The 14,020-nt window shown below is 56.9% G+C and overlaps 3 protein-coding genes across 3 annotated transcripts; 2 read left to right on the forward strand and 1 right to left on the reverse strand.

Moving 5' to 3' along the window:
* Positions 1–113: 113 nt before the first annotated feature.
* Positions 114–1,640, reverse strand: TSSK3 (testis specific serine kinase 3). The gene is made up of 2 exons (XM_045782211.2): positions 1,496–1,640; positions 114–775 (listed from the first exon to the last, which is right to left on the reverse strand). Exons 1-2 carry the CDS (start codon positions 1,638–1,640, stop codon positions 114–116), a joined length of 807 nt encoding a protein of 268 aa, XP_045638167.2.
* FAM229A (family with sequence similarity 229 member A) lies at positions 772–3,093 on the forward strand. Its single transcript, XM_045782210.2, has 3 exons — positions 772–2,394; positions 2,476–2,622; positions 2,828–3,093. The coding sequence occupies exons 1-3, from the start codon at positions 2,258–2,260 to the stop codon at positions 2,928–2,930; spliced, it is 387 nt and encodes a 128-aa protein (XP_045638166.2). The 5' UTR covers positions 772–2,257; the 3' UTR covers positions 2,931–3,093.
* Positions 3,094–10,684: 7,591 nt separating this feature from the next.
* Positions 10,685–13,692, forward strand: LOC148107213 (uncharacterized). Its single transcript, XM_087858606.1, has 4 exons — positions 10,685–10,856; positions 11,097–11,351; positions 11,628–11,712; positions 13,473–13,692. Exons 1-3 carry the CDS (start codon positions 10,807–10,809, stop codon positions 11,704–11,706), a joined length of 384 nt encoding a protein of 127 aa, XP_087714732.1. The 5' UTR covers positions 10,685–10,806; the 3' UTR covers positions 11,707–11,712; positions 13,473–13,692.
* Positions 13,693–14,020: the final 328 nt, after the last annotated feature.

The following is a 14,020-nucleotide window of genomic DNA, read 5'->3' on the forward strand; positions in this document are numbered from 1 at the left end:
TTTTAGGATAGAAGTAAACTTAAAGTGTAAAATATATATCACCATCTTAGAAACGGGTTTTTGGGTTTGCTTTCTCCCCCTGCTTTATTGGGGAGGACTTGCCATTGCTTTTATCAAGTGCTTGCTAGCCATGGATGCCAACTAACTTCTTCGATTGAAGGCCGGAGGATCATATCTGGTTCCAGGAGCCGCTTGAGCAGGTCCTGGCACTCGGCCGAGATGCCCAGATGAGCGGGGAAGGACACCCCCTTCTGCTGCTGCCACAGCATCTTGGGGATGTCTGTGTCGTCAAAAGGTAGGCTGGCACAGAGCATAACGTACAGGACCACGCCCATGCTCCAGACGTCCCCCTTCTTGCTGTCGTGGGGGACACCCTGCAGCACCTCGGGGGCGGCGTAGGCCGTGCTGCCGCAGAAGGTCTGGCTCAGCTCTCGGCGTGACTTGGGCAGCACCTTAGCGAAGCCAAAGTCCGTCAGCTTCAGGTTGAAGCCCTGCAACAAGGCGTTCTCACATTTGAGGTCCCGGTGGGCCACACCACAACCATGGCAGTAGTGGATGGCCTCGACCATCTGACGGAAGAGGGCCTTGGCCCGGCTCTCGGGCAGCGGCCCCCCATTCAGCACACAGTCAAAGACATCCCCTCCTTCAGCCAGTTCCATCACCAGGTAGATTTTCCCGTCGGCAGACTCCAGCATCTCATACACCTGGATAATGTTCTTGTGGTCCAGGGTGCGGACGATCTGGAGCTCCCGAGGCAGGAATCTCTGGATAAATTCTGAGGAAACAAAGGGGAAAGAGATGGGGTATCGAGTCCAGAAGGGCATCGCTCTTCACCCTGTCTCCCCCCACCGTAGCTGGGTCTGGGGCCTTGGTTCCCATTACCAGTCTTAAATGTCTAACTGCTTGGACGTTGCGAAGGATGCCCGCTGCTATTATTTTCGTAGTGAATATATTCAGAGAACTACGCCTTGCCACCCTCAGGGACTGTTGTGAGCAACCTGAGAGACCATGGATATCAAAGTGCTTTGGGGATTTTTAGACAAAACCGCTGAATCTCAGTTATGAGGCTTGATTTGCCCACAGCGTGGTGAGCTAACCCCTCACACCCCTGCCTCCGGACCCACGGTTCTTCCCATGAGCGCGGTCTTCCTTTTTCCCGCTTCTGCCCGCCATGGCAGCAGCTCCTACCCTCTGCCAGCCCAGGCCATGGCCCCTCTGCCCCTCTCTGTCCCCTTCCTGGAATAGGGAAGGCCCAGAAGGCTGGGGTTCTGCCTCTGAGGACCCTTTACCTCCTGCCACTTTAATCTTGGCCTTTAGAGGTGTGATGTTCCGGGACTCCCAGCATCCTTCTGTCCCCCTGACCTACCCCAGAGCCACAAACTCTTGCACTCCTTGGTTCCAGACTAAAGGGGAGGAGGGGATGATCCTTCCCACTCGAGGAAGTGCCCACCCATCTCAACCAGCCCTCCCTTCCTCCAAAGGGGCCCCAGCTCACCTTCTGGCCCTCCCATCTTGTCTATAATTTTAATTGCTACTTTTCTTTGGTGTTTTTTGGAAAATGCTTCTTTGACTTTTGAGTAGGTCCCTTCCCCAATGGTCTTGCCCAGCTGGTACCCATTGGAGAGCAGAAAGTCCTCCATGCTGTCTAGCGCCTCCTTCCTTCCTATCACCCTCTCAGCTCATGCTGCCTCTGTGAGGCAGCTCTACTCCACCATCGCCCTTGGCCTGCTTCTTTTCCCCCCAAGGACTTCATGCGCAGCCGCCCCCAGCGCTAGAACATTCTCCGTCTGGACACAGCAGCCACGGGTGGTGGGGAGGGAGAGGGCCAGACATTTTAAATCTCCGGCCCAATTGTGATGTAAATGCTGTGTGACCCTTGGCCAAAATTGTTAGTGCCTTTACCTGCCCTCACCATCACCACCACCAAACCCAGCAGGGGTTACAGTCACCGCCACGCCCCGTCCCCTCCCGCCAGGCAGGGAGTCGCTGCCCGCCGGGGGGCGCTCCTAAGCGTCTGGGCGCCGCCCGGGATGACGGGCTTCTTTTCGTGGACGCCGCCTCACGGCTGCTTGTCGCCGCCTCCTGCGCCCCAATCGGGCTGCCGGGGGTCTGCGCGACCCGGTGCCGAGGCGCCATGGCCAGAGCCCTCCAGCCCCGGCTCGCGGCTGCGCTGAGTGCCGGGCGGCCCGAGACGGCGGGGGGTTCCCGGGGAGAGGAACGGGCTCTGTGAGGTCAGCGCGCCGCGGCCCGGGTCACAATGCAGCCCGCCCCCTCGACGCCCGGGCCGCGGCGCGCCGCAGACACCTGCCCGGCTCCGCCTGGACCGGAGCGTCCTCCCGCGGCCAGCGGTCCGGCAGCTGCTTCCAGCCTGGGACCGGCCTCGGCCTCCGGCAGGTGAGCAACGGCCCAGGGGGCGGGCGCGGGCAGGGGGCGCCCGGCGGCCCGGGAGCGGCCTGACCGCCCCTCCCCGCGCAGAGCGCCCCGGGGCCTGGACATGAGTGCCCAGGAGCCCCCGCAGGGTCGAAGATTCCCCATTGAGGCCGGAGACTCCCCTGGCCTTGCCGCCGCCCCCGAGTCCCAGGACAACCCGGAGCCGGTAGCCACGGAGCACAACCCGGTCAGGTGAGGAGGGCGCCCTCCCCGCGGCCCCTCCTGCCGCTCTGGCCCGGTCCCCGCTGCGCGGGGCTCCGGACCGCCTGCGTCCACTTGCCCTGCCCAGAACCCCGTCCCCGCGTCAGGGCCCCGCGGAACCCCGGGGTGGGGGGATGGCCCGGGGGCACTCCGCGGGCGCGTTCCCAACAGCAGAGGCCCGCCCCGCTTTCCCTAGGCCGCTTCGACGCTGCCCGGGCTGCCACTGCCTGACGCTGCTGCACGTGCCCATCGACGTCTACCTGGCCATGGGCGGGAGCCCCCGGGCCCGCGCCACCTGAGTGCGCCTGCGCACGGCGGCTCCGCGGGAGCCGGGCGGGGACGAGGCCCGCCGCGGGCCACCACGCTGAGGTCGCGCGCGCCGAGCACGAGACAATGATGCACATTTTAAAATAAAAGAATGATGCACATTTTAATAAAGCACAGCATAAACTGTTCTTTCCACTCCGGGCTGGCCGTGTATGTCTATCCCGTCGATCGGCCCGCAAACTGCTCCGCCCCATCCAATAGCTCCTTCCCGTGGGCCGCCTCCTCCCTTGGACCCAGCCCTAGAGGCCCGTCCTCCCGGTCCGCGCCAACCTCTCCCCCTCATTTCTTACTGGTCCTGATCTCTTCCAGCGCTACCTTTCCCCTTGGCCCCTGCCCTCATCCTTCTCCTCATCCCTCTCCTCGGTTTTCCAATGAAATTCACATAGCTGTGCTGGATTCCGGGGGTCCAGAGAAGGTCTGGACTGCAGAGGTTGGGCAATTTAGAATAAAGGGAATGACCCACCCGCACCTGCCCATTTAATGCTCCCAAGATGGAATTAGATTTTGCTACCTGCTGCTGTTCTGCGACACTGGGCACCTCGAATTAGGGGCCTTCCAGGCCATTTAGAGCCTTGATTTGTCCCAGGAGTGGTGGGACCAGAAAAAGATTGGGAAAGAAGTCGTTTGAAAAACCTTGATTTCTCCTTCCTATTTTATAGGGGAGCCTTGAGAGACTTGCCCGCGTTCCCCCAGATGATGACAGAGGCTAGCACACTCCTCGGTGTCCTTAGACTTAATGCTCTAAAATCCATCCAAGATCCAAGGCTTCCTGGAAGTATTGGCATTTAGCTGAACATGTATTTTCCACTTTCCAATTTTGCTTTAATTAGCCTGTATTGTTTTAATATTGGAAAAAATACACATAACCCAGCGGTCAGGTTCAGTCTCCTGTCCCCTGAAATCTAAATGCAAATGACTTAACACTCCTAATCCATGTGGGGTAGAATTCCAAGCCCTCCTTAGAGTACTTCAAAATCCCACACTCGCCCAAAATGACCACCGTTCTCGGTTTCCACATAAATTCTCTCCCAGGCGGTCCCGAATGTAAGAGACTTATTAAAAGAGGAGAGGATGTCAGTATATTGTACGCCTGAAACTAATATTACACTATGTTAACTAACTGGAATTTAAAACTTTTAAAAATAAAATAAAAAATACATTTTAAAAAAAAGAGGAGAGGATGTTTGCCAAAAAAGGGTCTACTTCGAAGTGAGGATTTTAGACTTGACCATTCGGTGCCCGGTCCTTCAAACACCCTCGTTCTTGAAAGCCCTCCCATGCTTCTCTTTGCCTTTCACCCACCGGAAGAATCCCTGGCTTTAGGCCACAGTGCTGGGTTCTCTCTCCTCTTTACTCCTCTCCTCCTCCACCCTTAATTCCTAGAGAGACCCCAGGGCTCTCAGTCACCCCATTAAGTGGAGTAATCCAGCTGTTTCGCTTCCCACCAAACTCCCTCCAGGCCGGCCCTACTCAGCATAACCCACGCCTCAGCTCTGGAGGAAAAGGGCCTTCTCCCCTGTAAACAGTCCCCCCACCTCCTTAGAAGACCACTGTAAGTTTCAAGAGAAAAAAATTATAGGCCTCTGTATTGATAAGACCTCTCCTTTGCAAGCAACTAAAGTTAACTTACACCAAAAAGGAATTGGTTGTTTCGAGTGGCCGGGAAGGATATAAGCTTTCCAGATACAGAAGCTTCAAGGAAGAACTGCAGGAACTGAGTTTATCTCCTCTGGGCCTCCCAGGACTGCCCCTCTGTTCATCTCTCATCCCTGACTATCTCCTCTGGGCAGGGAACATGGCTGCGGCAGTTTGGAAATCTGCAGATGGAAGGGAGAAGTGCTTTCTCCCAGACTCAGTTTACCTGACCTTCGGAAGGGCAGTGATTGGCCCTCGTTTTAAGTCGCATGCGCACTCTTTTGGCCAATTAGCATCGGCAGGCAAGTGCGAGGCTATAATTGCCCCAGCTGGGCCAGCCGAACCTACCCTCGAGGTGGAAGCATGGCCAAGTGATCAAGGGCATCACCAGAAAATAAGAGGCAGAGATGGAGAAAAAACATTCCAGGAGCAGAGAGAGCTTCTGTAAAGTTTGGGTAACCCTGGCAGGAAAAGAAGCCCGGAGAGACAGTGGCAGGAGCCAGGGCGACAACTCTGTTCCATGGCAATGAGGAGCCTTGGACAGTGTGACCAGGCGTCGGGTCACTGGGTTCTAGTTTGGGCTCTGTTCCTGCCTCGGTCAATACAAGTCCACCAGCCAGTCCTGTGCAGGGCACTGGGGATTCAGCGGTGAACTTGAAGGACACAGGCATTGGCCCTCCTAGGACTCACATGGCCTCCCTCAGGCAAGTCCCTTCCTCACTGGATTAAAAAAAAAAAAAAAATGGGGGGCCGCCTGGCTGGCTCAGTTGGAGGAGCATGTGACCCTTGATGTTGGGGTGGTAAGTTAGAGCCCCACACTGGACGTAGAGCTTACTTAAATAAATAAACTTTAATTTAAAAAGGGGGGGTGTCTGGGTGACTCGGCTGAGCTGAGCATCTGCCTCTTGGTTTTAGCTCAGGTCATGACCTCAGGGTCCTGGGATCAAGCCTCACATCGGGCTCTGCGCTTCCCCCACCCACACCCACCCCCTCCACCCCCACTCTCTCATTCTGCCTAAAATAAATAAAATCTTTTTAAAAAGAAAAAAGGGGCGCCTGGGTGGCTCAGTCTTTTAGCGTCTGCTTTCGGCTCGGGGCGTGATCCCGGGGTTCTGGGATTGAGCCCCACATCTGGCTCCTTTGCTGGGAGCCTGCTTCTTCCTCTCCCACTCCCCCTGCTTGTGTTCCCTCTCTCGCTGGCTGTCTCTGTCAAACGAATAAATAAAATCTTTTTAAACAATTTTAAAAAAGAAAAAAACCTTACTGCCCGCCCTCCCCCCCCATGCTTGGTCAGACCCTGGGGCCAGTTAGCTCCACTAGGGGGAGGGAACATTGCGCACAAAGGCCTGGAGGCTGGAAAGTGCGGGGCACGTTCCAGGAAGTCACTTCAATCACCTTCTCCCAACACCTACCTATCTGGACCACACCAGGTGCTGAGAACGGAGGCTTGAATCTGACAGATCTCTGGCCCTCGCAGAGCTCAGAATTCAGGGGATCTGGAGATGAGGTAACAGAAGAAAAGCTGGATCAAGGAGGCCTTGAATTTGAGCTTTGTTCTGTAGTGACAGCATGACATGCTCCAACCTGAGTCACTCACTCTCCTGTTTCTTTTCTCCTTTTCTATCCTGTTCTCTGTTTCTTCCTTTTTCCCCCTGGAAAAGTCACTGGCCTAAACTCAGATTTGAGTCCTGACTCTGCCGTTTACTAGCTGTTCAAACTTGGGCCCGTTACTTCGCCTCTCTGGGTCTCTGCTTCCAAATCTGTGAAATGGGTTAATGACACCTGCTGGCAGGTTTCATGCCTGTGTAGCACCAGCCTGGAGTCTCTGGCACGGCCAGCCCTTGAGCAAGAGAGGCTGCTGCTGCTCCTACCTCTGGCTTCAAGGGGCAGCAGAGAGCCAGCCTGTCACGTGTCCCCCCCCCCCCCCCCCCGGGCCTGGGCAATGTCCAGCCTTGGAGAGGGTCGGGGAATCCCTCTTGCCTCCCTCTGCCAACTTCCCAGCAGTTCTGCTCACACGAGCCTAGGAACTTGGTTGGGGGACATTTCCAGGGGAATCCCCAGGTGGGAAGGGGAGAGCTGCCTCCCTCACCCTCAAGGGTGAAGCTGTCCCCAGACCCCAGGCAGGACCCCCTGATCCCAACCTTATTCTCTGGGCCCAAGGAATAAGGAGGGACCTGGGGAAAGGGGCGTACACGAATCATAGCTTCCCGACTTGCCTCTCAGACACCTTATTAGCTAGCCCTTCCCTAAAGGACCCCCTTTTAGAAGGAGGGGGCGAAGTACAGATGGACCCCCAGGTTACCATGGAGATGGCAGGGAAAAGGTTGCTGCATTGTCATGGCAACAGTTGACGTCAGTACTACCCTTTCCCGTTGCTTGATATGGGGGGGGGGAGCCACCCCAACCACAAGCAAATACCCCACAAAGCCTCCTTCCCTTACCGAGCCAATCAGCCAGGGGGTCGACAGGCTTAATATAGCACAGAGTTAAAAGCAGTCTCTGATGTCAGTCAAACCTCGGTTCAAATCCTCGTGCTGCCTCGTCTAAGCTGTGGGAATTTTAGCAAGTTCCTTAAGCCCTGGAAGTCTCATTGTACGATGGGGGTAAATAAGCTACGTGCCTCCAAGGGCTAGTGTGAGGACAGCACGGGGTCAGGCAGGCCACGGGCACCGGGCCAGCTCATGGGAGGTGCGAACTGACATTAGGGACTGTTGAGTCCTGGGGACCCATCGGTGGATGTGCCCCTTCGGATACAGACTCAGCCCCTACAGAGCCTAGAGAGGATCGGGGAGGGAAGGGGGGTGTCTCAAAGTGGAGCCAGAGAGAGTGGAATTTCCAGACTCTGAGGAAACCCCAGATGCCACTTTCCCTGAAACCCTGTCACATCCGGACTCTGACCCAACTTCCCCTTCTCCCCTCTGCCTCCTCCTAGGCCTTCACGGCCGCCTTCTGCCTCTTGGGCCTCCCTCTGCTCTTCTAGGGGAAAGGATGGATGAGGACCCACGTGAAGACATCAGGCAACCAGACACCAGCTAGGTCAGCGGGTTGGACGCCACAGGGATATGGGTGTCCCGGCGCCCGGGGGCCTCTCCCCACCCACCCTCCAGGGTGGGGCCACCACAAACATTCTCATTCCCTGTCTCTGCCCTCACCTTCTTCCAGGCAATGACAGTCCATTCTGCTCCAGTTCCCCTGCCCGCACCCTGAATCCGGGGGCCCACCATTGCCCAAGCAACCCCAGCCAGACTCCCTGCTTCCTTCCTGGCTTGATGCCTCTAGTCCAGACATACAAAGACCACAGATCCAGCCATACCATTCTTTTATTTAAGACTCATTGATGGTTTCTTTACGTCACTTATCCAGCCGCACCAGACGCCTCTCAGCGATTCACAGAACGTTCTTCTGCCTTTAAGCATGCTGTTCCTTCCGCCTGGAACAGCCTCCCTCCCAACCCCGCTTACCCTTCAGATCTCCACCAATTGTCGCCTCTCCCAGAAGGCTCCTCTGACCTCCTGTCCTTCCCCTCTCACAGCACCTGCTTGTCCAGTGTGTACTCAGCTATTCCTAGATCCCTGGTGAAGGTCTGCCTCCCCCACCACACTCTGGACTCACGGAGGACAGGGCCTCTGGCAGGTTCGTCTTGGCATCCCAGGGGCCTAGAGTGGCAGGCTCAGGAATTGGGAGGTCTGCAGATCAGACTAGCTAGCGAATGCTTGATAAGTCCACAGAGGACAGGCCCCAGTGCTGCGAAGAGAAGGAAGAGCAGAGCCAGCTAGGAGGCCCGGAATGGTCCCCCGAAGGACAGTGGAGCTGAGAGGAGCAGCAGTGACCCGGGAGGACATGGGGGGAGGAAATGTCCCTGGCACTGGAACTGGTAGGTGCCAAGGGTGAACTTGGTGCTGAAGACACTGTGCAGAGGGACAAACTGATGTTCTGGAAAGACAACCCTGGCTGCTTTGTGGGACCAGACCACATAAGGGATAGAGTGGCGGCAGGGAGCCAAGCCCGCAGGCTGCTACGGCCCAGGGGAAAGGCGAGGGGGCCTTGGACCAGGCATCCATTAGCAGTGGAAATGGAGAGAAGCAATGGGATTTTTTAAATGTCCTGGGGGCGCCTGGGTGGCTCAGTTGGTAAAGCGACTGACTCTTGACTTCAGCTCAGGTCGTGATCTCAGGATGGTGGGACAGACCCCCAAGTCAGTCTGGCTCCATGCTCCGGGAGAGGCTGCTTGAGATTCTCTCTCTCCCTCTCTCTCTGCCCCTCCCCCCCCACTCGTGGGCTCCCTCTCTCTCTCTCTCTAAAATAAATAAATATAATCTTTTTAAAAAAATAAAATAAAATGTCCTGGAGAGAATAGGATTTCATAGCTGCTTGAATATGAAAAGAGAGAGAAGATACTACAACAAAACCCAGATTTTTGGTTCTGGCAACTGAGAAAATGGTCAAGCTAGGGAACATGGGTGGGAGGAAGGGCAGGTGTGGGGCACGTGTCCTGTGAGGTGGGACATCTGGGGGAGGGCGGGGAGAGGGGTGCCAGGAGACAGGTGTGGGGCAGAGAAGACAGATGAAGGCTGAAAGAGAGAAGTGAGTCTCTGACAGAGGAGAAACCCCAGGCACGGGAACCAATGAGATTTCCTTAGGACACCATTAGGCAGTGAGCAAAGGATGAGAAATTTGCCATGTGGCAGCAGCCAGTACGATGGCGAGAAAATCAGGAGTGCACAGTGTCCAGAAAAACAAGGACGCAAAAGTTATTTCAAGGAGGAAGGAGAATTTGTATCGAAGGCAGCCACTGCTAAGGGGTCAAGTCAGATAAAGACTCCCAGCCATCCCTTGGATTTAGCCACAAGGTCAGTGGTGACCTTGAGAGCAGAGCTGTTCCTGCGGAATGGTGGGGGAGGAAGCCAGATCGCAGGGGCTGAGCAAGGAAGTGGAAACAGCCCTTTCAAGAATGTTGGCTGTGAAGGGGAGCGGGAGAAGGACATTGGGTTGAAGGAGAGCTTTCTTCTTTTTCAAAGATAGGGAAGACTAGAGCCTGTTTGCTGCTGGGAAGGAGCCATAGGGAGGGAGAGGTTGGAGATAGGGAAAAGAGGAAGGGATGAGGGGAGGGAGATTCCCGAAGGAGGGAAAACAGGAGATTAAATCCCCAAATATGGCTGCACAATTGGGGGGAAGTCAGGACCTGTATTGGGCCCTGGGGGCTCGGAACAGCTGCCCACTCTCCCCAGCAGCCAGTGTGAGTCACTGGGGGGGAAATAGCCCAAACTGGCAGTGTGGGAAAGGGAGCTGGGCCAGCATGTTCCTCTGGATCCCCAGGGGGTCGGGGGGCAGGGCCCAGCCTGGGCTCTGAGCCCTGAGCTGAGCCCTGAACCCCAAGCTCTACTTAGAACAAGGGCACAGAGGGGTTGTCTCACCCCCTGTAGGGGTGGGCAGAGTCGTATGAAACCTGGGGTTTACTTTTGGCTTTTCTCGGCCACTCTCTAAACCTCAGTTTCCCCTTTTCCCAAAAGAGGGTGTTAGACCAGAGCAAGAGATTTCAACTTTTTCTTTGGGGGGGGGGGGTATGCTGTCAGGGATCCTTTCTAGATTCTTTCCAGAAATATATGTGTATTTGGAACTTTGAGACAGTTTAGGGGGTCCTGGATCCCCAAAAGTTCATTTGCAGAATGTCTCCAGATAAGAACTCTTGAACTAAAGGTGGCCGAGGAGCCTTCTGCCTGTAACATTTGAAAGTGCCCTGGAGCAAGAGGGCCTTGGGAGGCAGAGGTGGGGGATCGTAAGCCTGAGAGCGGGGCCACCTTTTGAGGTGCGGGTTCTGCCTGAGCATGCCATCACGGGGTCTGTCTGTAAGCAGAGGCTGGAGGCCCCTGGGTGGGACGGGGAAGCTTTATCTAACCGGCAGCTGACCTTACTGCCCTCGGCCCCCTCTTGCTGCCTTTGACATCCTTGGTCCTGGGGGCAGGGAGTGGGGTAGTGTCTCAGGAGATCTCGGAAACCTGTTACCTGGCCCCCTCCCACCATTGCGGCTGGTGAAATCCGATCACAGACTAGACCCCACCCGCCGGAGGAGCTGGTGCTGCCCCCATCCCGCTCTGCCAGCTGATGCCTCCTGCTAAAAACGGCCGTCCCGGAGGGACTATGGGCTTTCAGGCCTCCCCCTTCACTCCGGCAGGTATTTAAGAGGCCGAAGCCGGGCCAGGCGGGCTGGACGCCATGCTGTTCACCGAGACTGCCCACTTCGTGGTGAATTTTCTTCTGTCCCGGTAAGGGGGTCCCCGGGGAGGGCGCCGGCGCGATAAAGGAGCCTGGTCCAGCAGCTGGGGGAGGAGGCGTCCGGGCCCGAGGGCCCCGATGCAGCCTTCCGGTGCCCCTCCCTTGTCCCTCTAAAGAGTCCCCCGACCAAGAGTGACTTCGACGCAGGCCCCTACGCGTCGGATCCGAGGCGGCCCCTTTCTCCCCGCCCGTCGTGCTCCGAGGTGACCGCTGCCCCGTCTCCCCCGCAGGCGGCCCCGGGCCACGCCCCCGCACCGCCTGGACCAGGAGTTGTGTTTCTGGGGCTGCCGGGGCCCGGCCTTGCCAGCGCCCGCCTCCCGCCGCAGCCTGGGCGACTACTGGCTGAGCCCGCAGCGCCGCCGCCCGCCGGGCGCCGCCTGGCGCTGGCCGACGCGCAACCTGCTGCTGCTGCCGGGGACCACCAGCCTGGCCGACGTACCCTCTGCGCGCTGGCCCAGCTGCTACAGCGCGCGCCCGCGCCTCACGTGAGCGCGCGGGGCGGGGCGGAGGCCCTGGAGGGGGGCGGGGCGGGGCCTGTGGCCGAGGGGCGGATCCCCAGAGCCCAGGGCCGGTCGGGGGTTGGATAGGCTGGGCTTGACGGTGCCTGGGAGCGGGAGGAGGGGGCGGAACTGGGTCGGAAGGGCGAGGCCTGAGGCCGCTGAGAGCAGGAGGAAGGGGCGGGGCTAGGCGAAATGGGCGTAGACCCGGAGTGGGGGGCGGAGCCTTGTCCATCCTGTCTGCCCAATTTTCCCTCCCTCCAGATGGAAGCACCGATGGCAGAATATTAACTACCAATTCCTGGGCAAGAGGAAGAGACATCTAGTTCCCCTGCGCCCGTGAGAGCCGGTGAGGGGCGGGGCCAACAGAGGGCGCGGCCGATGGGGCGGAGGCGGGGTTCCAGAGGCGGGGCCTAGCGGAGAGGGTGGGGGGAAGGGCGAGGCGTGAACACCCGGTGGGGCCGCGGCAGCCGGGGCCTCCCAGGTTCCAGGACCTGGAGGGGTTGAGCTGAAGTCGGAAGGGCCCCTCCGACCGGCCGTGGGACTCTGCGGGGTAATTCATCCCTTCCTTTTTCTGACCACCACAGTCTTCACATGATTGACAGATTTGACTATATTAACATTTCTGTTCATCAGAAGGCACCTAAAAAAGTAAAATAGAGGGGCGCCAGGCGGGCTCTGTCGGTAGAATATGCAATTCTTGATCTCAGGGTCCTGAGTTGGAGCCCCACGTGGGCCATAGAGATTACTTTTAAAAAATAATAGTAATAATAATAATAATAATAATAATAATGTAAAATAGAGTTCCAAACAAGGCTCCTGCCTAGCAGCCACGCTGAATGACCTGAGAAAGGAAGGCTCGGGTGGCCTTGAAGGCACAGTTCTGAGTGTCATCCTATGTGCTTCTCTGAATGTCTGCATCGACCCTTGAGCACGGCGCTGTTTCTCTGGGTGTCCAGCTATCTCTGATCTCTATGTCCATTTATTTATTCAGCAAATACTTATCAAGGGCCTATTTTAGTTTGTGCCGGGTTTATACTCTGAGTCATCGGGTTCACATTGGTAAAACAAACTATTGAAGTCCCTACCCTCATGGGGCTTACATTCTGGTTAGAGAAGCAATAAAAAGAAGTCAGAAATCGACAGTGCGCTGGGTTTGAGAAGAACAAGGTGGGCCAGAGGCTACTTTATCTGGAATGAGCACGGACTCTGTCTAGTCTAGAACAGTGCCTGACTCATAATCGCGGCTCAGTAAATGTTGAATGAATGCATGGGTTGGTGAGGGCCTGTCTGAGGAGGTAACTCTCCATCAAGGCTTGAAGGATGAAGGGTCAGCCGCTCCAGACCCTGGCGAGCGTGTTTTGAGTGGAGGGAACAGCCTGTGTCATGTGTGGCCCCTTGCTTCTGCCTGTCTGCCCTGGAGTATCCCTGCTGCTGTGTCTCTGTTTCTGTGTGTCATCTCTGTGATCTTGGGAATCGACAGGCAGGTTTAAACAGGGCCCCTCCAGGGTCTCTGGAAGTGAGGTCACTACTGAGCTGATTCAGCCCTCAGCCTACTCTGGCCTCACTAGCCTGGCCTGGCCATTCTCCTGGAAGCAGGTCCTCTCCCCAGCGGCCTCAGTCCCACGACTTCTGGCTCCTTCCCAGGATAGCATCGTGTAGCCTGGCAGGAAGTCCTTCTTGCTATCTAACCACAGTCCTTCCTTTCATTCTGCCTTGCAGGCAGAGGAGTCCTGCCTGGAGAGCGAGCCCAGTAAAGACCCGACAGAGTGGGAGGGATAACCCCCCTGCAGCCCCAGATCTGACAAAATAGTAATAATCGTAACAACTAATATGTATTGCTCATTTACTCTCTGCCAGGTAGTGTGCTAACACCTCGCGTGCATTTTCTTTTTTAAGACTTATCACACACCTACGAGGTGGGTACCGCTGTTATTTCCAGTATCCTCAGAGGAGGAGACTGAGGCTCCGAGCCATTATGTGACTTGCCCAAGGACACCCAGCTAGTTGGTGGCAGAGCTGCATGTGACCCCAGGCAGTGTGGGGTGCCCAGCTACACGCCCTCTGCCCCAGGGTTCCAGAGGCGTGTCATAAGTGTCTGTCTTCCAGGGATCTGGGGCGACAGGCTTCAGGCTCATCGCGTGACGGTCCCGAGGCTGACTCGCGCCAAGCCAGGGTGAGCAGGAAGACGTCCTAGGAGCACTGCAAAATCCGGTGTCCCTCTCTGTGGGCGAACATGCTCTACCTTTGCCCCCTCCCCTGGGATCTCCACGTTTCTGCCCTTCACTGCCCAAATAAAGCAGTTTTTGCCTCTCTCTGGCTCTCTCTACTTTGGGGGTGATCATTTCAACTCTCCCCATTCACACACACTGAGTTAGACTGAACCCACAGGGCTGGAAGGGCATCTGCCGTCACTCCTGACCCTTCCACTGCCCCCATCTCTGCCCCCACCCCACCCCGAGCCCCCTCAGTGGGAGAGAATGGAGGAACCCGACCTGGCTCCTGCTCTCCAGGCTCTCACAGTGCCATAGCAAGAGAAAAACAGACATAGGCCAGCTCAGTAAAGTGCCACGGGGTGGGGGGAGGTGACAGTTTGTTTGGGGCACAGTGAGTCCTCTGGTAGGTCAGGGAAGACTTCAGGAGGGGTTCCTCGCGCT

Source organism: Ursus americanus, chromosome 33 (assembly GCF_024610735.1).
Source record: "Ursus americanus isolate L20-20 chromosome 33, mUrsAme1.1.p, whole genome shotgun sequence".
Lineage (NCBI taxonomy): Eukaryota > Metazoa > Chordata > Mammalia > Carnivora > Ursidae > Ursus > Ursus americanus.

Coding starts and splice junctions, on each gene's coding strand:
- FAM229A (XM_045782210.2), top strand. CDS start 2,258: ATGCAGCCCGCCCCCTCGACGCCCGGGCCGCGGCGCGCCGCAGACACC. Junction 2,395..2,475: donor CCGGCCTCGGCCTCCGGCAG/GTGAGCAACGGC, acceptor CTCCCCGCGCAG/AGCGCCCCGGGGCCTGGACA. Junction 2,623..2,827: donor ACGGAGCACAACCCGGTCAG/GTGAGGAGGGCG, acceptor CGCTTTCCCTAG/GCCGCTTCGACGCTGCCCGG.
- LOC148107213 (XM_087858606.1), top strand. CDS start 10,807: ATGCTGTTCACCGAGACTGCCCACTTCGTGGTGAATTTTCTTCTGTCC. Junction 10,857..11,096: donor GTGAATTTTCTTCTGTCCCG/GTAAGGGGGTCC, acceptor TCTCCCCCGCAG/GCGGCCCCGGGCCACGCCCC. Junction 11,352..11,627: donor AGCGCGCGCCCGCGCCTCAC/GTGAGCGCGCGG, acceptor CCCTCCCTCCAG/ATGGAAGCACCGATGGCAGA.
- TSSK3 (XM_045782211.2), bottom strand. CDS start 1,640: ATGGAGGACTTTCTGCTCTCCAATGGGTACCAGCTGGGCAAGACCATT. Junction 776..1,495: donor CAAGATGGGAGGGCCAGAAG/GTGAGCTGGGGC, acceptor TTGTTTCCTCAG/AATTTATCCAGAGATTCCTG.